Raw genomic sequence first — 19822 nt, forward strand, 5'->3', positions numbered from 1 at the left:
GGTAGTCAGTGATCCAGGAGACGGTGGACGCGTTAACCCCCCCACCCCCACCCACAGCTTCTCACTCAGCAGCAGTGGTTGGATGGTGTTGAATGCACTGGAGAAGTGTTTGCAGAGGTGTTTGTGAGGTGAGGGGTGTGGAGGAGACAGATGAGGGCTGTGAACTAATATTGAAGAAACAGTTTAGCTTGTTTGCCCCCTGGTTGTCTTCCTCCAATCTTGAAGCCAGTTATCTGCTTCATCCCGGTCCACACCTCCCTCACGTTGTTCTGCTGGCCTCCAGCTTCCTCCTGTAAGAGTCCTTGCACTCCCTGAGCTTCACCTTCAGGTCGCGCTGAACTCTCCTGAGCTCGTCCCTGTCCCCAGACCTGAAAGCTGCTTTCTTCTTATTAAGAAAAGCTTTAAGGTCACTGGTGATCCATGGCTTGTTGTTAGGGAAGCAGCGTACAGTCCGGGATGGAATGGTGGTTTGTTCACAGAATTGAATGTATTCTGTGATGCAGTCCATCATGCATGTCCTCCCCATGTGGTCCACACAGCACATCCCAATCCGTTGACTCAAAGCAGTCCTGCAGTCCTGCATACGGTCCTGTTGGATTGCATTACATTCTATGGTGTTCTTGTTATTTTGTCCACTCCCTGTCCTTGGCCTTAATGCCTTTTTGCAAGATCATGACAACATTATAAGTACTGTTTCATTGGCTGCTGCTTGAACTGAGGAGGAGGAGTATTCAAAGAGAAATTGAATAAAAGCAGAACCAGATAGAGATCAATGTAGAATACAGACAGACTCTCGCTGCACCAGGAAAATGCTGACTGGTAAGATACTTTTCATATAAGTGCATTGCTTTTAGATTGCATAAACAGAAAAGGTGGTATATCTTTTCTTACCAAACGGATCTGAAATAAGGATGCATAAACCATATTATTTAGTTAATAGGTAATATTTTCTGGGCACAACAACAATTGAGTCAATGGGTTAAAGGTTAACTTGCAATTTAGTACAAAGTACTATATGACTACTTTATCCAACTTAAGACTAAAGTGGGAGTTACTATAGAATATGTACCAGGACGGAAGCATTCTCACACAAAATAGTAAAACCTACCAACTAGCATACAGTCAATAAAGACAGATCATTTATGCTTTCTGGTTATAAAAGTAATTAAATGATCTGTTTCTCACTGCATATTGCAGATTGTGTTGAAGATACTATGGAAGCCCATTTCCGCTGTCAGTTTGTCTTGATTTTAATGTCACTTACTGTTATTAATCCAGTCTTTGATTATATGACTGCTTATCTACTGTATGTGCAGCACTTTGGGCAACCTTTGTTGTATTTTAAAATGTGCTATACAAATACATTTTGATTGATTGATTTTCTTTTTTGTAACCTCATTTTTTTTGTTTTTGCTGGCGGAAATGGGCTTTCATGAATGTCTGTATTTTCACAAATTTCTTTTTTTTCAATAGATAACATCACCACTGTGCCTGCGCCTGCGCATCAACCAGATGGATTAGATGGGGTTAAAAAAACTGTGCAAATGGTGGTCCTGGTCCTCTACTGCGTGATATTTATGGCTGGGACTCTGGGCAACGGTGTGGTCATCTATGTGACAGGCTGCAGGATGAAGAGAACAGTCAACTCAGTTTGGTTTCTCAACTTGGCTCTGGCTGACTTCCTCTTTACAGCCTTCCTGATTTTCAAGATCATTTCTATCTCTCAGGAGCACCAATGGCAATTTGGACAATTCATGTGCAACCTCTTCCACTTTGTGAGTTTAGTCAACATGTTTGCAAGTGTCTTTCTTCTGACAGCCATAAGTCTGGACCGTTGCCTGTCGATCTGGGTGGTGGTGTGGGCACACAACAAGCGCACCGTTCGCAAAGCCCAGGTCATATGCGCTGTCATCTGGATGACTGCTGCGGTCTGCAGCACCCCTGATGTCACATTTCGGCAGCTTGTGTTCATAGAGGAGAAGTTTTACTGTTCTTATTTTGTAACCACACCATTTTGGAGTCTCTACATGTTTCGCTTTGTCGTGGGCTTCCTCATCCCTTTCCTGGTAATATTGGTCTCTTATGTGGCCATAGGTGTTCGTACAGGGCGCATGCAGACGACCAGGAAACAGAGATCTCGCCGAATCACTTTCGCTATCATTGTGGCATTCTTCATCTGCTGGTTGCCATTACACATTATTTATATAATAGAATTAAATGCCCAGGCTAACCCAGATCTCAGGAAGATTGCTCAAATTGGGGGTCCTCTGGTTCATAGCCTCGCTTTTTTGAACAGCTGCCTGAACCCCATTCTCTATGTTTTCATGTGTGATGAATTCCAGAAGAAGCTCAAGCAGTCCATATGCTTTGTCCTAGAGAGTGCGCTGGCAGAGGACCACTTGTCACTCATGTCTTCTCGCAGCTTGTCGTCACACTTTTCTCGGGTAACCCGGAAGTCTGACTCTACTGCACCCGTGGAGAGGCAAGGCACATCCACTTCTTTGAACTCAGAAGAAAGCAAAGTGGTCATCACTGTGGAGAGAGAGAGAGAGACGGGGAGCACTGATTAGGACTGCCATCACAGGACGTGTAAATCTAATGTGTCCATATCAAACTTAGGGAGAAAAGAAGAGCACAAACATGTTTGTTACAAATGACATGTTGAATTGATTCGGTCAGTACATCTGTGAATAGAAAATAAATTGTTAAAATATTTGCTATGTGTGATTTCAGTGGGTTTATTTTGGATTACAGCGACTAATACTCGCAATCAGGTGTTTTCAATTATGGTTGATAAAACATCCTCATTGACTCCCTTGTTACTTATGTTGCACCTGTTACAACTTTCACCTTTTTATTACTAGTACATGCAGTTTGATGACATCACACAGCTCCCAATATCTCAGGTCTAATCAGCCAGAATAATTGAAAACACCTGTGTGGGTGTGCTGTGGCTTTAAGATGGAAATATCAAGTTCTTTTTTTTTGTAACAATGATTTATATTGTACCATGAAACTGTAACCTTCAATACACCAGATATAGAAATGCCTATGATCAACATGATGAAGAGATCAGTTGTATGTTTATCTTTGTATGCTTTTGATGCTCCAGCTTATTTACCCATAGTTATTCAAGGGTTAATTGTCCATGAGACTGTCACACAAGACTGAGCTTTAATGATTGAGCTATACGCATTTCAATACAGTGAATAAAAACTTAATTTTGATGAGATGTTCTCTTCCTTCTACATGACATACACTAATGCACACTGCTCACCAGACAGTGTTTTATCTTACAGGATACCTATCTGACAGGAACGCACTTTGTAAATCAGACCACTCTCAGATTACTTGAAAACACACCGTAAATCAAAAGTATTAGTTCACAACAAGGAAATGAAGAAGAAAATACCACCATGAACCATGATTGTTTGACGCACTTATTCATAGTATATTGTTTCTTATCTCATTAAAAAACTATTTTTGTTGTATACTGTCTCGCAGCAAATGAACTGGGATGGTTCCTAGTCATTAACTATCTTGTGCACATAAGGACACTTTGTATGCGTTCCTCAATTTGGGACATAAAAGCTTCTGATATCACAACAGCACTGACTCCTCTATTATGCATTCTTGACGAAAATTTGAATTAGTTGTTGATAGGAAACTCATAAAGGTCTAGCACTAGGACCCAGGAAGGACTTAAGAAAGGAACAGAGTCTATGAAAATGAAACACCAGAATCTGACACACACCTGAGGCCAGCCTTTGATTGGTGTTTGATTTGGTAGGATCCCTTAGAAAAAATCTTTAAAGCATGATTTTACTAGTGAAATTGTCTAACCATACAATATTTATTTTAGCTCATATATGAGCCAAAAGACATATTGTTAATTTTATAGTACGAAATTAATGATTTGTTAAATAATTATTACAAAGAATGTGTTATTTGTTAGATTCTTCCTGTTTGGTGAGGGACTACAACTTGGGAGTCATTGCTGAGGCACAACAGCTGAGAAATAAGGTATGCTCAAGCAGATCAGAGCTGTTTAAACATAGTTCTTAGTCCTTTTAATACAATATTAACATGGTTCTTTAAAAATTCTGTCACCTACATCTGTCTCACTGGGGGAGGAGATTGTTCCAGTCTGGCAAGGTATATTATTTATCATTACATATGTTTAGTCTTTTAGTTTTTAATCAATCCAAGACATTAAAGGAGCCAACCAGTGCTTTGCCCAGACCTGTTCTATTTTAGTGTGCCTTCAACCAATCAACTTAAGGGGACAATTTCTGTTTTATTTTTTCTTGTGGGGCTTTCAGCTGTATTAAAGGGACGCTGAGTAGTTGAGTAGCCATCTTGTATGTGTGAGTTATTGTGTTGTTTGAGCTACCTTAGGTTGCTGTGTTTTAACTTGAGTGTTTTGATTTGGTGTAAATTGCTATGTGTGTAGCGGTGGTATAATTATAATTTGCCTACATATTTTGGTATAATCTACTATGTTTTACGCATATCGCTATAATAAACTCCATCCCTTCAGGCCTGCATTTATTCTGGGTCTTGTGCATTGAGTATCACCTGACACCTAACTGATAAGAAGACAAACCTAGAAGAAATAGAAAAGTCCTTTTTAAATGTAGTCTTTCAAATTTTATGTTTCTCATATCCAAATGGTGCCCTTCATTGACACTTGAAATTCAAAAGGTCTCTGTTCTGAAGTTAACTCTTTGTAAACCAATAGAGCACATACTACGGAACAGTTCCTTTCAATGGGCAGTGCTGCAGACCTACAAATGTCAATGGACCACAGACGTAGAGTAGACCAAGCCAAACTGTGTACCTAAAAAGGCAAACAATTCCTTCACTCTTCATCTGGTGTGTATGTCATCTTGATCAAACTACTGTCAGCACTTCTGCCTCAATCAAAATGTGCTGTAGTTGACAAATGTGTTATTGCTTAAATACTTGCTGACCATTTAACTTCCAGTAACTGCCCATCAAGTCAGCAATATTACAACACATGCATTTCAAAAGAATGAGTCATATTGAATATCAAATGTAATTCTGGCTACTCTAGGTTGCTGTGTTCTCCAGTACTTGTGTGTTGAATACAGTAAAACCTGAAAGTGGTTGAGACCACTATGGACTTTAATTAGTCTGGCTAATGTTGAGGATACCACAGGAAGGAGGGAGGCAGTGTGTCTGGAAAACTGATTAGTTTAATCAGACATCTACAAAGAATTTTTATTAATAAAACAGTCCTATATCAAACTGGAACAAATTCCTGCACAAGAAATTTCTAAAAACGTAACAATCCTGTAGAATATTTCTTCTGCAATGCATAGGACACATGGCATATTTAAGGCTCAAGGTTATGTTCATGCTTTCCTGTGAGTCTGATTACGTAGCAGGTGTGCTCAAACATTGACTGCTATATACCATGGCTCCTTTACTACTGCTTGGAGTCCATTCTGTGGTGGAGAGCCACAGTACAAGCCAGTTAGCGATCATAGAGCTCCTTCATCTCCTTAAGAACCCTGATACTCTCGCTGTATCTTAACTGGTTCTTGCTAGAGCACTCCTTCCATCTAGGAAAAAAGACCAACATGTGTCAGCTCAACTCGTTCCAAACTTTTGGATGTTTCAGTATTCTTCCAAAAATCTAACTTGCAAACATGTTCACATAAATTGTACATCATGACCAGACATCATATCAGCAAGTGACACAAGAACACCCATGGGTAAACCCTGACCTCAAGGTGGGTTGTCTATCGTACAAAAGTCAATGAAAATGTGAGTCATTATTTTCAATAAAAGAACATACTTTTGCCTTATCTTTTTCCAACGTTCCATGTGGTCACATATGAGAGAACCTGTTACAGGAAGGGGATCTGTCAACTGTGGAAAGAGAAACAGTTCAGATTTAGTTAATTATAACTATATTTAAATTATAAATCATTAGTTCACTTTTAAATATTTAATTTGATGTTAATGTGTTTCATTTATTATCCCTATGCAAGTAAAACACCATCAATAATTCTCTTGCATATAATGTACAGAACCTTGTTAACAGTGGGTTTCTCAGTCTGTGGGATCCTGAGATTGACGGGTTCACCGGAGGTGTTGATTGGACAGGAGGTTGGAGGAGGGAGTCTGTACACATTCTGGCCTTTACCATTGATCATGTCTGTAGGCTGGCAAAAAAAAGACAATTTGAGTAAGGAATGAAGTTGAAGAGCCACTTTGTCAAAATTATGGCATAACGGCATCTGTAGGGCTAAGAAATTTCTAATACTTTTGTACTTTAAGTACTCTGTTAAATACTTTCTCTAAAAGTAAATTCCAAAGACATTAGTATTTGTATATTGCTTTGCCACAAGAGAGCGCCCTTATGCTGGTCAGACAGAGGCAGAGAAGCGCTAGTGGCTTTAAGAGCCACTGTTACCACAGACCATCAATACGAGGCTTTGTCATACAAACATTTAGCCTTTTATAGATACTTTTAATCAAAGAAATCAGACAAATATATTAAAGCATATACAGATGTGTAAAAAAGACTGTGCTGTATTTTGAATAATTCAGTTGATGAAATATCATAATATTGTTTACCATAATACTTTTGGCCACAATAATAGCTTCCATACTTTGTAAAGCTAGATACTTAAAAAAAACACCATTCTAAAAAAAAAACATTTGACGTTATACTTTACTTTGTGTACTTAATGGTGATGTTTGCATAGAAAAGTGATGACATAACTGTATGGCCTCACCTCTTCCTCCACCATAATGTGTGGGGGGCTTGGGGAAGCAGGCGGCACTCGAACAGAAGGATTGTTTCTCATCCAGGCACGGCAGATAGGATACAGTGGTGTGCTGGTGTTGAACTGAGCCAGATCCACACTGCGATCAAACAACTTAATAATGTAAGCATCTAACAAGTGGAGAAAGACAAAAAATGGGAAGACAAAGAAAGGGTAAGAAATTGTACAATGAAGTTAAAGGCAAAGGGACCACACTGAAAGCAAAAAAGGATGTTCACTGTAGTGGAATTTCTTCCCGAATTGTTTTCAAAATTTGCATATTCAGTTTACTTTGTTTGTGTTGATTGCTCTCTGGTAGGCCCTCGTCCATCTCTTTACGCTTCTTCCTCCGGTGCTGTGGAAATCGAGCTGACGGCCTGGAAAAATCAAAACAAGGATGGAAACTTTAAAAAAAAAATCCCAAACGTTACAGCTTTTTAAATCTCTTATGTTGTGCAGACATACACAGCTCAGTTGAAAAATAGACACTTGCCTTTTTCCAGCAGACGATGGTGACAAATCCCTAAAGAAAGCAAGTGAAACATGACATCTAAAAACAAGCTTTTGCACTTTATATTCAATGTGGTGTAAATATATCAGATATTCATACATTTCACAGCACCACCTGCAGTGTATCATACATTCTGCAACATTTGACAAATACATATCAGATCCAAATCGTTGATCCATACTTGTTTAAGGAGTCCGCTGATATTTTTCCAGTATCACCCTCATTTTGCTCCCTGTTAAAAAAACACAACGATATGAGTCTAATAGCAAAGTAATCAAAATTACTAGATGAGTGTCAAACTTTAAAGTTTTACCAACCTTTCACTTTCACTCCTCTCCACCAGTCCCTTTAACACTGCATCCAATCTGTTTCGTGCACCAGGCCCCTCTGCATCTGCAAGTAATGACAAAAGTAGTAAACAGGAATTAACGTTACTCACAACAAAGACTTAATCTTGAATGCATACTTTATTACTAAATGTCAATAGTTCCTAACCAAATACAATGGTCGTTTAGGAAATCGAATTAACCTTGGGGTGAAAATATAATGTTAACGTTACTCACCTGGCCTTTCAGTCTTTATCTTGACGTGGTGCATTATCTCCACCTTGCTATAACTTCTAGGTAACGTTAGCGTTAATTGGGGAAAATGGCGAATTATATAACCACAAGTTCACTGTAGGAGACCGATATATGATACTAACGTACAGGGCGTTAGCTTGCTAACGTTAGCGAACGTAGCTAGTTAGCTGTTAGATTTAGGCCGATTAGTTAGCCACCTTCTGCGTTAGCAGTGACCATTGGATAACGTTAAAGCTAACGTTAGTTTACAAGTCTGTTTACCTATTATAGCGATTAGCTGAGTAAATGTAACCCACAGCCATTTCAATACAAAAAATACATGGAAATAAACTGCAAACTGGACGTTTTATTTTGTATCGGACCGTAGCCACTTGCTATCTTAAATTACCGTTGCTAACTTAGCATGTTTTTTTGATCTGATCAACGCATACTGCAGACTTTCCTCTTCCGCGCGCTGTCGGTTTCCTATGACCTGATTGGCGCTTTTGCTGCGAGGACATTCCTCGTGATTGGTTACCTTTTACGTCCATCACATTAAACTCGCTTCCTATTGGCTACAAGTCTTGTAGTAAATAACGATCGGCATAAACAGGGACTCTTTCTTCTGGTTTCATCGATCATGTTATATTTGTCAAAAAGAGCATAGTAATTATGTTTTCAGTTACAACGTTGGACTCGTTTGATTAATAGATCGTCTAAGTGTCCCCTGAGGCATCGTAATGTGCTATTTTATGGACAATTTACGTCCTACTGGCGTTTGACTCCATGGTAAATTACTTTTGTGGACATGCCAAGTCAACTCTGAAGACCGGTGGGTGATGTGGTCTTCCTCTTTCTAAATAAACTGTTATATTATGGTATGCTTGAGTAACACAGTCAGCCATCCATGCTGATCCAACTATAATTTATTGTCAAAGACCTTAGTTGGGGCCAGACATAAATCAGACGCACAGTGATGCACATCCCGTCGTCACCTGTGATGTTCTAAAGCTGTAATGAAATCCAGGTAATATTTTAAGATTGTATTTTATAGTACCTTACAATAGTTACTGTCGTTCATACGTGTGTTGTTTTTTACAGTAGTCCTGTGTTTTCCAGGCAAAATCCCTTTCAACTGAGCAGAGGGGGCGAGGGATACTACCACCCAACCTGTAACCAGTCCCTATCAAAGAAAAACAACAACACGGTATGTTTTTAAGTGAACTTTATACACAGCAAGACATGTTTGATTCTTATGTTGCTTTCCATCCAGCCAATGCAAACATATACATTTTGTTGTTCTTTTGCAGACTTTAAGTCCTGTACGTTCAAACCCGCGATCCAGTTCACGACTACAGACTCTGTGCCCGGAGACCCAACAGCTGTTTGAGCAACGTCAACAACGTTTTGCTGCCACGGATGGACAACCGGTGTTTGCAGAGTCCTGGCCCTCCACCGAGTGTGGATCGTCTCCTTCCAGCACTACAACCTCATCTGACATGGAGACACCCAAACCCCAGTCTGCGAGAGCAGGGAAACCCGCAGATTCCTCAGAGCCAGGAGTTCAGCAAGATTCAGTGCTGGCAAAGTATGTTTTAGTTTCATAGAGTCTAGAGACCATACCCTCACATGTAGCCGTGCCTATGCCGTAAGTGCCGAAGTAATCCTCTTGAACTTTTTATCGCACTGAAAAGACTCTGCTCTCCCAGGTACATAGATCGCTTTCGCCACGGTCGACCGCAGAGTCGTGAGGAGCGCCAGCAGAGCCCTTCTGCCGATGGAGAGAAGCAGCAGCCCTTTTGGTGGATATCACCCTCATCTTTACCCTGCAGTTCAACACCCACTAAAACAACAGACAAAGGTGCATTCTCACTTACTGTGTTTTTTTAATGTATGGGGTTATTAACTGTCACCACCAGCCCCTTGATTTCAATGTGAAAAGCAACCTTGCTGGTAAAATCCTTCTGTTGAATCTCTTCCTCTGCACAGATGGTATCCAGCCTCTGAAAGAGGACCACGGACTCGCCATTTTCAGTCCAGCTGGGCAGCATCGACATGACAGATCCCTTTCCCCATGCAGAGGATCCCTCAGTGTGAGTGCATTTGTAAATTTACTGGGATTGAGCCACAATATAGCCTGTTAATATCTTTCTCTACTAAATAGAAATAACTTGTGCATTGTTTGGAGGAAATTACCTATGAATGCATATTTATTTTTTTTAAAAGTAAAAAAAAAAAAAAAACAGATACTGTTCCATCTTGTTTTTTATTTGTTGTGTGTGCTATTATAATGGATTATTGGGTCTGCGTCCTGCCCTGGTTTATGCCAGCTTTGTCTGAATGCCTGGGAAGCAGAATGTCTGCAGCAGAGACGTGTGCATATAAATATTTGCATTTCAACACCACACCACATGGACCATTTGGAAATCTCTGTGTTTACTAAATGCCCGAGAAGCCATTGTTTATGCAGCCGTGTTTTATACATTCATGGCTTGTTCAACCTGCTTGTGTCAAATGTTTACCCCCACAACATTATAAAAGGACCTCAGTATACGCTCAGTATGTGAGCAATATGTAGCCAGACAATGTGACTGATCAGATTGTTTTTACTCAAATGCTGCAAATTTAATTGTCTAGTTTTATTCAGTTACACCGTATTGAGTATTCTTATTATTGAAATATCAAGAGCAAAATTGTGGCTTGTTCAGTGTTCTGTCTGCTCTGCTTGTTTCTCAGATGTTGTCAGACATCTCTCACGGTGAATTTGATGACACAGAGATACAACACCTTCAAGAAAAGGCTGGCAGACTTCTGCTGAGAGGGTATGAAGACCAACGAGTAACATTAATGATCAATGAATGTATTGCTTCAATGTAAGTAACTTTTTTTTTTTCTTTCTAACAGGGAATGTTCTCAGAGTGATGGATCTATCCCTGTCAGCTCAGAGGGCCTGGAATGCTCAGATTTCTCTTCTCCAGTCAGCGTATATGAGCCAGTGCGACGACCTTTGATTCCCAGTTCCTCTGTCGTTCCTCCTCTGGTACCCCCCACACGCCGGGAAGAGGACATCTTGTTCCAGTGGCGTTTAAGGAGAAAGATGGAGCAGGCCAGGGAGGGGTCGCAGTCCCTGCAACACTCCAGTCTTCATGGTCCCATATTTAGCTGGCAGGCGCCCAGTTCAAGCCATCCCTCTGCCAGTGGACAGGCTTACAAGGTTGGAGTCAAAATATCTAATATTTACTCCATATGTTTTGTTTAATAGATTTTCAGAATTATTTTATATTCCTCTTTCTTGCATTATCTCTCGCAACACCAGATTACTCAGCCTCCTGAATTCTCACAAAAATCTACACGTCCGCACATCCCTGCACCCCGGCCACAAACCAAAGAAGCCCACGGATCATGTCCCCAAGCTTCGGATCCAACTCCCTTCCCTGCCTTTGTTGTCTCTGGCTCTTCAATTTCTCAACCACAGGCCATTGCCCATGTGCCTGCCCACATGCATTTACTCTGTGACGTCTTGCCGTGTCCCATCCAGTCATCTCGCGCTAGCACGCATCAACACCTTTCAGAAAGTATAGATGAGTCTCAGACCAAAGTTGTCTGTGAAAAGACCCAAGTCCCTGGAAACTCGATGAATACTTTCACTGATGGACGTAGTCGTGAGCGTATGCCATCCCCACCACCTGCATCATCTGGAGCTATAGGAAGAGCGGAGCTTATTCGCCACAAAAGGTCTGAGAGGAACAAGAAAGAGAAGAATGAGAAGAAGACAGCACCGTCCTTCAGAAAGCAGAAGAAATCCACAAGGTATAGTCTTGAATCATGCACACTGAGTAAAATCAAAATCATGTCTGAATGCCCTAATACATGTATTCTTGCAGATATACTGTGGATAGGGAACATGATGATGGCCCTGGTCCTACAAACAGGAGTTTCTCACATCAAAACGTTCCCAAAATAGTCCTGCCATGGGCAGAGCAGCGGCAACAGGAAGGAAGCCAGGGGTTTTCCAGTGAGAGCTCTACTGGCGATCAGGCACCGCCCCCTTCTCCAATCCACAGTGCCTTAGGACAGGTTCTCGAATTGTTTCCTTTAATGCTCTCTAAGTAGTGTGATTAACACAAGCGCTTCATGAAAGCTGGTTGCATATTTCATCTTAATGTTTTCCCCACTGTCAGAATATCTTCATAACTTGCCAGCAGTATAAGCGATGAACTGAAATATTTGTGTGTTGCTGTTTAAAATACAGTAGTTTGTGAGGATTCATAACACCCATATTTGAGTAGTTGTCTTCACGAGATAGACTGTGTGTGAGTCATTGTCGTATCAAATAATTTAAGATACGCAGGTGTTCATGTCTAACCATGTTAGAATGAGATGAGAGGAATTCTTTAAATACTCTATTTACCACAAATCTTGAATTGTGCGGCCATCGCTCTGCACACTTTGTGTTGTTTGGATGTCATGCATCATCATTTTGGTGCTGTATAGTGTTGTTATGGTTATCAAAAGCTGCATTAATCTGTAGGGTGTTCTCATTTGGGCCTCGACAGGTAGTTTCAGAGGTGTTGTTTCCCTCGGTGGATCCATCTCCTTCACAAAGGACCCCCGTCACGTCGGTTTCTCCTCCTTGCACTGCCTCTCCACCTCCACAATCCTCAGTTCCTCCATGCAACGCACAGAACTCCATGGAGGTCATTTCACAGCTGCTGCAGGAAGCTGAAGGTGAGCCTATGACGGCAAAGAGCACCAATCTTTACCCTGGAGTTAATCGTGGGGAATATATTCTGACCCATGAATAGTTTATATTCCCAACATATAGCCACAACTTAAGTTAAAACCACAAGAGCTTTCTCTATTTATTTTTTTGCGAATGCTGTAACATTTGTGATCCATGTTGAATTTCACGGTATTCATAACTTCATACTGCCTTTCAAGGATTTAAACAAGAAAACAATAACTTATAGTATTGATCTGCTGTATGTACATGCTGAGCATATTCCATTATCAACTTTCTTACGTTACTGTTTTTTCCTTTTTTCAGATTCAGATGAAAAAGAGTTTGAAGACGACCCTTTATTACAAGTCCTTCGCAAGCAGAGGAAATGGGTAAAGGAGCAGATCAGGTAAAATAATAACCGATCGATTAAATGGTTCAGCGAGCCGAATGTTTGGTCGTCATTTATGTAAAGGATGTTCCCAGAAGGCCATTCATCTTGAAATCCTAAGAATTGTAGCTGTAATAATGTTATTCGAATCCTTAAACACAGCACCCCAAATTCCAGAAAAATAATCTTCTGTATTTTTCCTTTTAGTGAAGTGGACTCTATCTTGAATGAATTCCTGGACGAGCAACAAGTTACTTGACCATTGACGAGAGGCACTTGATGTAGTCACTTTTTTTATTTTATAAAGAAATAAAGTTTATTTTTCAAGAAGTATTTCCACATTAAAGAGTTTGGCAATATGTTTGCGTGCATCATTAATCACAATTACAATACAGTGCATTTTACAAAAGTTGCACACAGTTTGAACTTTCGAACGCAGAATATTTACAAAGACTGGTTCCTTGAAACATCATGTAAGATTGATGAGTAATAGAAGAGCAGTATATACAAACCTCACGGAGCAGGGAATATTAAAACAGTGCCTGGAACAGAACAAATGGGTGTTTTGGCACATGCTGCGTGTTGCTGTGACTGAAGGGGCCTGAAGTTATTTCTGTATGCACTTGTTTTCATATGTGGTGAAGATGGCAGAGATTTGAGTGGTTGGTTTTAATGGGATTAGGTCAGGATTCTGGAGTCCTCTGTTTGCAGCATCGGTGCAGATATGATAAGGATGCCACCTGGAGAGACCGCTGATTCCAACGCCATGGTGTCCACTCCCTTTGGGATTCGGTAGCGGCGGTTAAACTGCCGTGTTGTAACCCCTGAACCATCCTATGAAATACAAGTGTAGAGGATAAGACAAATCATAGCTATTGTAAATAAACTAAAAGAAATACAGTAATATCCCTCCTAGAATACCAACCTTTTTTTCTTCATGCTTTCCCTGCACTTCCACAAAGTCTCCTATCACTTTGACCATCAGGTCTTCTGGGTTGAAGTGCTTTACATCAACTTGAACTGTGAAACCACTGTCATCACAGTTCACCTACCAACACAAAAGTAAACGCTGTATATTATATAGAAATAAAATACCTCAAAGCACAGCAAATAGCCAACAAATTCCTATTTGCCATCATACTCTTAATAAATATCTGTCAAAGTCCATCATTGACCTTGGAAACAGTAGTTTGACAAAAATGTTCTTCTGGGGGGCTTTCAACTGCATCTCAGGGTTTTCATCTGATTATGACTGTAAGATGAACTTGAAAGAGCTATGAGGTGGACCTTGAGTCTTTGTTTTTATCTCTCTCTGTGTATATATATATATATATATATATATATATATATATACACACACAATTTCTTTTTTAATTCAATCAAATTTTCTTTTCCCCAATTTAAAAAAATGAGGGAAATTCCCGTTTAAAGTTACCCTGGTAAAAGGTTATTTGATATTACTGTATTTTTTATGTTTTTATGCAGTTTTATTGAACCAAAATAAATGCAATCACCTTTTTAACATACCTATTATATAGTGAAATGACCTACCTCTGCAGAGCTGGTATTATCAGTATCTGGAATCAGTAATTTCGGGGACCAATTACATTGTCCGTAAGTCCCATTCAGCCGAGGAATAAGAGGTGGTATAACCTTCTGCCATGGGATACCTCCAGCTGGAAGAGTGGATGGCAGGATGAAGTCCATTTCTAATAAGTAAAGGGGAAACAATTGAGTTGACAGCAGTTGAGGACACAGCTTGCAACACTATAAGGAATACAACAACGGCCACAACTTACCTCTTCCTCAATTTCCTGATCAAATAAGTGAGCAAAAGGACTGCCCCTGTTTCACTGCTCGTGTCCTCCGCTTGACTCAAGACCTAAACGGTTGTGCAGTGAGTACCGATGGTGCGTCCGTCTGTCTGACTCCAGGCTCCTAGCTCTGACGTGGCTGACCGTCACGCTGTGTTTTATACTGGAGTTGCATAATAAGCTGGGAATTCACATCGGGGCACCTTGCCTCTGTTATGTTCCGGATGCGTACCCTTGGGTGTTCAGGCAGGGCTATATAGGAAGAGAGTGTATTGTTTTGGGAGCGGCACAGCTGTTGCGAGCTTAATGGCAATTAACGTGTTTATTAGCTTTTGCCAATGTTTTAGCCCGCAGCTTATACCGAGGGTTGGTGGCACCGATACAAACAGACTGTTCACGGTTTCTTATAAGACCTGTTGCGAAATATATACTTAAGGTCGGTTGTCAAGGAAGGTCTATCCAAAAATAAGTTCAAAAGAGATGTTGTGACCCTCGTGAGCTGATGTCAGACAGACAGTGACAGCAGCGACGTCCCTAACACATGCCAGAGCACATGCGCTTCCCCCCTCCATCACTCACTGGAACAGTGATGCTTCAACTATTCAAATGATGTACTTAAGTAGGAGTAGCAATGCCTCAATATAAAAACACTCCATCTCGAGTAAAAGTCCTGCATTCATCAATTAAGAAGCTTAAAGCTAAACGTGTGTGTATCAAAAGCAGAACATTTTGACCTGGGAGTGTTGTAATATTGTGTTTTGTAAGTATCATTTTAATGCAGTGGTTAAAGTAAAAAGTACAATGTTTACCTCTGAAAAATGTAACATTAATGAAAGTGCCTCAAAAGTGTATTTAAAGTACAATAAAATGTACTTAGTTACTTCCCATATCTTCACTCAGTACACACACAAAACACATTGAAACAACGTACAAAGTCCATAAAAGGACTTTTAGTTTACTCCCCATAAATCAGTTTTATTAAGGGACTCCCTGCATCATAAAAGAACTGTTCGTGTTGACACTACTGACTTGTTATTGGCACACTCTAGTGAAGTCAGCAGTTTATACCGCGGGCACATGTTCTCCCTGTTAGTAATGTAAAACCTGTCACCAAAGCTTTGACTGGACTGACTAAAAATGGCACTGATTATGTTATGACTCATATAGGATGACAGGGAAGTGGCGACATTCGGAGGGATTAAGTTATTGGGTTTCACAACAGGCGCCAGTAATTGTCCAGACTTTAGGAGCCTCTGTAACAACGCAAAGTATCAGGAGTATATATGGAGACGATAGCTCACCAGTGAGTCACCAAAAACAAAAAGTCAATACAGATTCATTGATCCTAGAGGGGCAGTGATGTTCCAACATCAGAATGAACTTGCCGTGGCAAATACAAGACATGAAAACATAAAAACTCGGACGCATTATGGATGTTTTTTTATTTGTCAGTCATACAAGTACAAACAGTTTGGGGTGCACAATCACACAAATATTAAATTCCACAAAAAGAAAAAAACATTGTTGAATCTAATGTTCAATGTCCTGAACAAACTGGAATGCACATCCAACTTAATTATTAGATACTGTTAGATTATTTCATGACTGTAAACAGGATTAATTAGCTTACTCTAAAAAAAAAAAAAAAAAAAGAAACTCAAAGAACTTTCTGAAATGCCCTGGCAAGCACAAAAAAAGAAACATGACTTTTCGAATCCTAGACCATTTATATTTCAACGTGGATCAGTCATTAAATTTACCTCCAGAGACCAGACAATTCATCAGAATCTTTCACTGTAGTTAAAGAAGAAACACTCTCTGGTCCTTTTATAGTGGATCATTAGTTATTTTCAAAAGACATAGAAAAGATTCAAGGAATTCCTAGTGGAATTGTGAAGGAGAGGTAATCTCCCACCTCCCCCCACTCGGCTCTGAAGCGCTGGAAAATAGTGATCCATGTGGTCAGTACTGTTACCCAGAACAACAAACCCAGTGCTGACCGCTTCACATCTAGAGGAAAAACACACAAGAGACAATTACTTTGCATGAAAACAATGAACACACTGGTATACCATGTGATGCCCTAGCTTTACCTGAAGCTTTCTTTAAAAATCAATAAAAATAAAGCTCAGAATATTGCAAATATAGTATTTGAAAATGTTTTTTAAATAGTACAACACGTGTTCTAAATCAAAAGTATCAGTCGTGGCTCACATTGATATGGGGAAACGTTCTTCAAACAGTAAAAACTAATCACAGAGACATTCACCGTCTTGTTTGTTTTAACAAAGCTCAAGAGTAAATGTTTGTTAATGTCATCTAGCCTGAAATTTGTGATGCATATGTTGTCCTACTTTATAGGTTTAAGCGTGAGAATGAATCAAATTAATATTGTGATAATTCTCAAATCACATACCGAGTGTTTTCCTAAAATGAAATCCTACTGTTTAAAACCTAAATCTACGTTCTTATGTATTTAGATCTCATTTATGTGGATGCAATAATTATATTAATACAAGTTTTATATAAAAAGCAAACATATAATCTATTCCAACGCTGCTTAGGAAGCTCTCCTCACCTAGAAAAGTCATCCCAACACTACCAAGATTTAAGGGAACAGTAGTTTGACCATGATGGAACAAAAATGGTATTATTGGTATTAAAGTAGCAGTTATGACACTTACATGTTTTGATCTGCAGCTGTTCAGTGTAAACTGGCTTCATAAAGGCCTCCTTAAAAAACCAAACTACATTGACCAGCCACAGGAATGGCAGAAATGCGAAGCCTCCTGAGAAAAAAGGATGGCAAAAACATCATCAATGACAATACTGCTGGGTTCATATTAAGGCAACTCTATTCAAGATCACTCGTGCTTTACAATACAAAAGATTCCCCGTAAATGTTTACCTAAATGAGACTATATGACATAATTTGAATATAAATATATAACGTATGGAGGCTGGTTCTAACACTACTTGCATTTACTCAGAATGTACAAACCAAAGGGAAGGAAGTAAGCTACAATGTAAAGATGTTTGCATCCAAACTTGATTCATTTTTAAGTACGCTCACCTAAATAATATTTTCGGCATAGGGTTAGTTTCTCCTCATTGGGCACTCGTTCCAGATTCATTGTGTTTGTTGGTTTGTTTGTTGGTGGATCCTGCATCAGAAAGAAAAAACAAGTTAAAAGAGTGCAGGATCAGCTCGAAACATCAACTCAAATACCAACGTCTGTGACAAAGGTGATGCTGTTTGTGTCTCCGTTTAAAGTGCAATCGTCTGGTAGTCTGGGCAAGACTAAAACAAAGCAATCGGAAGAACATTGAGTACAAGTCCAGCAATAAAGCAACCTACTAATGCTGGCAGACGAAGTCAGATGACTTGAAATTGACCTCAGGCTAACGTTAGCATTTCATTAGCTTAGCAATGTAGCATTTGGTTGTTCCGACTGCTGCAAACACACCTAGCAGTAACTCACTACGCTCTTCAGATCATGGTCATGTTAAAATATATATATATGGCACTAAACTGTACATTCACGTAGTATTTTAACCTGCCTGGTATGTGTAAGGCCAAAGGGTCAGAGAATCGTCGCAAATTAACTAAATAGAAACAATCACAGACTTCCTCCTTCTTCTTCGTCTCAATCGTATTCTTCTTCTTCTTCGTTTTTCTTCTTTGTCTGTTATTTTGTTTATCCGCTAATCTACACTGCATACTGCCACCTACTGTACCGTAGTGTCATAACGCCTTCATGGGGTTTTGACCCCTAAATTCGTCCTTCCTCCCGTATATTTATGTTCATCTTCAACAGACAGCGGAGCACTTTCTCCAACAGACTCATCCAGCTCCGCTGGCACAAGGACAGATACAGGAGATCATTCCTGGCCACTGCAATAAGACTTTATAATAAATCACCTCTGGCCAAATCATTCACACGACTATAACACAGTTACTCTGTTGTTTGTTTGGTTAAATCTTTGCACTATTGTTTAGTTAGTTAATTTTAATATTATTCTATTTCACTGTATATATTGTGCATTTTATATTTAATATTTGTATTGTATATATTGTGCATTTTCATTTTTATATTTTCATTTTATATTTCATATGTTTTACTCTATGCTTTACTCTATGCTTTACCTATACCATAAAGGCTGCTGTAGCGAAAAGATGTCCCCTTGCGGGATTAATAAAGTATCTGTCTATCTATCTATCTATCTATCTATCTAATCCTTGAATAGCATACTCAACTTCCCTCCAATTTAAGCCTGTCTCTTTTCACATAACTTCCAATGTGACAAACAATCTCACTTAAAACGTCCCCTTAAATTGTGTTTTTTTCTAAAGTTGTTTTGTTTTGTTGAAAGCTCAGAAAATGTTTTAAATTGGGATTATTTTGTCACACTTTCTGTCCACAAGTTTCTTTTTATACATGTCACACTACACTAGTACGTTTCTATCGCCTAGACACAGAATTATCATCAAACATGAACTATGGTGTCAATTAAGAGATCTAAACCAAGACCCAGTACTGATTTTTAAAACAGCATACAAATTTATTTTTAACAGAGTATTTATTTCCTGCCAACATCAATGTATAAGTGAAGAAGACAAGGCTATTCTCTTTTATATATTTTACATAAGCAGGGGGGGAAAAAAATACAAAATATATGAAATAATATACATTTTAAAAGTAAATTATATTTCATAGAAGTCGATTTCTGCTTCTTCCTCTTCATTTTCCATCATCAGCAATACAGATTCATACTGCCATCTACTGTAGGGTATTATCATGTGTGAAAAAGGACACTAATAATCAAAACAACTGTAGTGAATTTATGTAAGTGTCATAGTTATGAAATATTATGTATACATTTCTGTATGGACCTTTCACGTACAATCACCACCACAAGGTCGACCCTCTTCCAATTGGAGCCTCACCTAAAAACTCACTTTCCCTTGCAGCTTTGCGGCTCCCCCTCCCATCTCGCGCCTTCCCTCTTGTCTCTCCTCGAACTG

The 19822-nt window shown here is 39.4% G+C and overlaps 5 protein-coding genes across 8 annotated transcripts; 2 read left to right on the top strand and 3 right to left on the bottom strand.

Moving 5' to 3' along the window:
• Positions 1–790: 790 nt before the first annotated feature.
• Positions 791–3227, top strand: LOC142969596 (chemerin-like receptor 1). The gene is made up of 2 exons (XM_076109576.1): positions 791–819; positions 1474–3227. Exons 1-2 carry the CDS (start codon positions 810–812, stop codon positions 2568–2570), a joined length of 1107 nt encoding a protein of 368 aa, XP_075965691.1. The 5' UTR covers positions 791–809; the 3' UTR covers positions 2571–3227.
• Positions 3228–5201: 1974 nt separating this feature from the next.
• lin37 (lin-37 DREAM MuvB core complex component) lies at positions 5202–8329 on the bottom strand. The gene is made up of 9 exons (XM_076109591.1): positions 7875–8329; positions 7629–7704; positions 7493–7543; positions 7294–7323; positions 7092–7177; positions 6771–6931; positions 6063–6194; positions 5825–5898; positions 5202–5588 (listed from the first exon to the last, which is right to left on the bottom strand). Exons 1-9 carry the CDS (start codon positions 7906–7908, stop codon positions 5501–5503), a joined length of 732 nt encoding a protein of 243 aa, XP_075965706.1. The 5' UTR covers positions 7909–8329; the 3' UTR covers positions 5202–5500.
• Positions 8330–8449: 120 nt separating this feature from the next.
• On the top strand, positions 8450–13341 carry proser3 (proline and serine rich 3). Of its 3 annotated transcripts, none has more exons than XM_076109557.1 (13): positions 8450–8703; positions 8810–8898; positions 8973–9078; positions 9182–9459; positions 9566–9732; positions 9861–9964; positions 10608–10693; positions 10776–11085; positions 11188–11681; positions 11756–11948; positions 12428–12599; positions 12919–13000; positions 13190–13341. In XM_076109557.1, exons 2-13 carry the CDS (start codon positions 8888–8890, stop codon positions 13239–13241), a joined length of 2055 nt encoding a protein of 684 aa, XP_075965672.1. In that variant the 5' UTR covers positions 8450–8703; positions 8810–8887; the 3' UTR covers positions 13242–13341. The 3 variants fall into 3 exon arrangements, with proteins under 3 accessions (XP_075965672.1, XP_075965674.1, XP_075965673.1); XM_076109559.1 differs by having other exon boundaries at positions 8991–9078; XM_076109558.1 differs by having other exon boundaries at positions 8450–8898; positions 9581–9732.
• hspb6 (heat shock protein, alpha-crystallin-related, b6) lies at positions 13259–16088 on the bottom strand. 2 transcript variants are annotated; one of them, XM_076109605.1, is made up of 4 exons: positions 14782–16088; positions 14534–14691; positions 13908–14030; positions 13259–13816 (listed from the first exon to the last, which is right to left on the bottom strand). In XM_076109605.1, the coding sequence occupies exons 2-4, from the start codon at positions 14687–14689 to the stop codon at positions 13661–13663; spliced, it is 435 nt and encodes a 144-aa protein (XP_075965720.1). In that variant the 5' UTR covers positions 14690–14691; positions 14782–16088; the 3' UTR covers positions 13259–13660. The 2 variants fall into 2 exon arrangements, with proteins under 2 accessions (XP_075965720.1, XP_075965721.1); XM_076109606.1 differs by lacking the exon at positions 14782–16088 and having other exon boundaries at positions 14534–14753.
• Positions 16089–16221: 133 nt separating this feature from the next.
• Positions 16222–18515, bottom strand: psenen (presenilin enhancer, gamma-secretase subunit). Its single transcript, XM_076109607.1, has 4 exons — positions 18358–18515; positions 17870–17960; positions 17481–17585; positions 16222–16806 (listed from the first exon to the last, which is right to left on the bottom strand). The coding sequence occupies exons 2-4, from the start codon at positions 17928–17930 to the stop codon at positions 16667–16669; spliced, it is 306 nt and encodes a 101-aa protein (XP_075965722.1). The 5' UTR covers positions 17931–17960; positions 18358–18515; the 3' UTR covers positions 16222–16666.
• Between the last annotated feature and the right edge of the window lie 1307 nt (positions 18516–19822).

This window comes from Anarhichas minor, unplaced genomic scaffold (genome assembly GCF_050575085.1).
Source record: "Anarhichas minor isolate MPS153535 unplaced genomic scaffold, ASM5057508v1 ptg000041l, whole genome shotgun sequence".
NCBI lineage: Eukaryota > Metazoa > Chordata > Actinopteri > Perciformes > Anarhichadidae > Anarhichas > Anarhichas minor.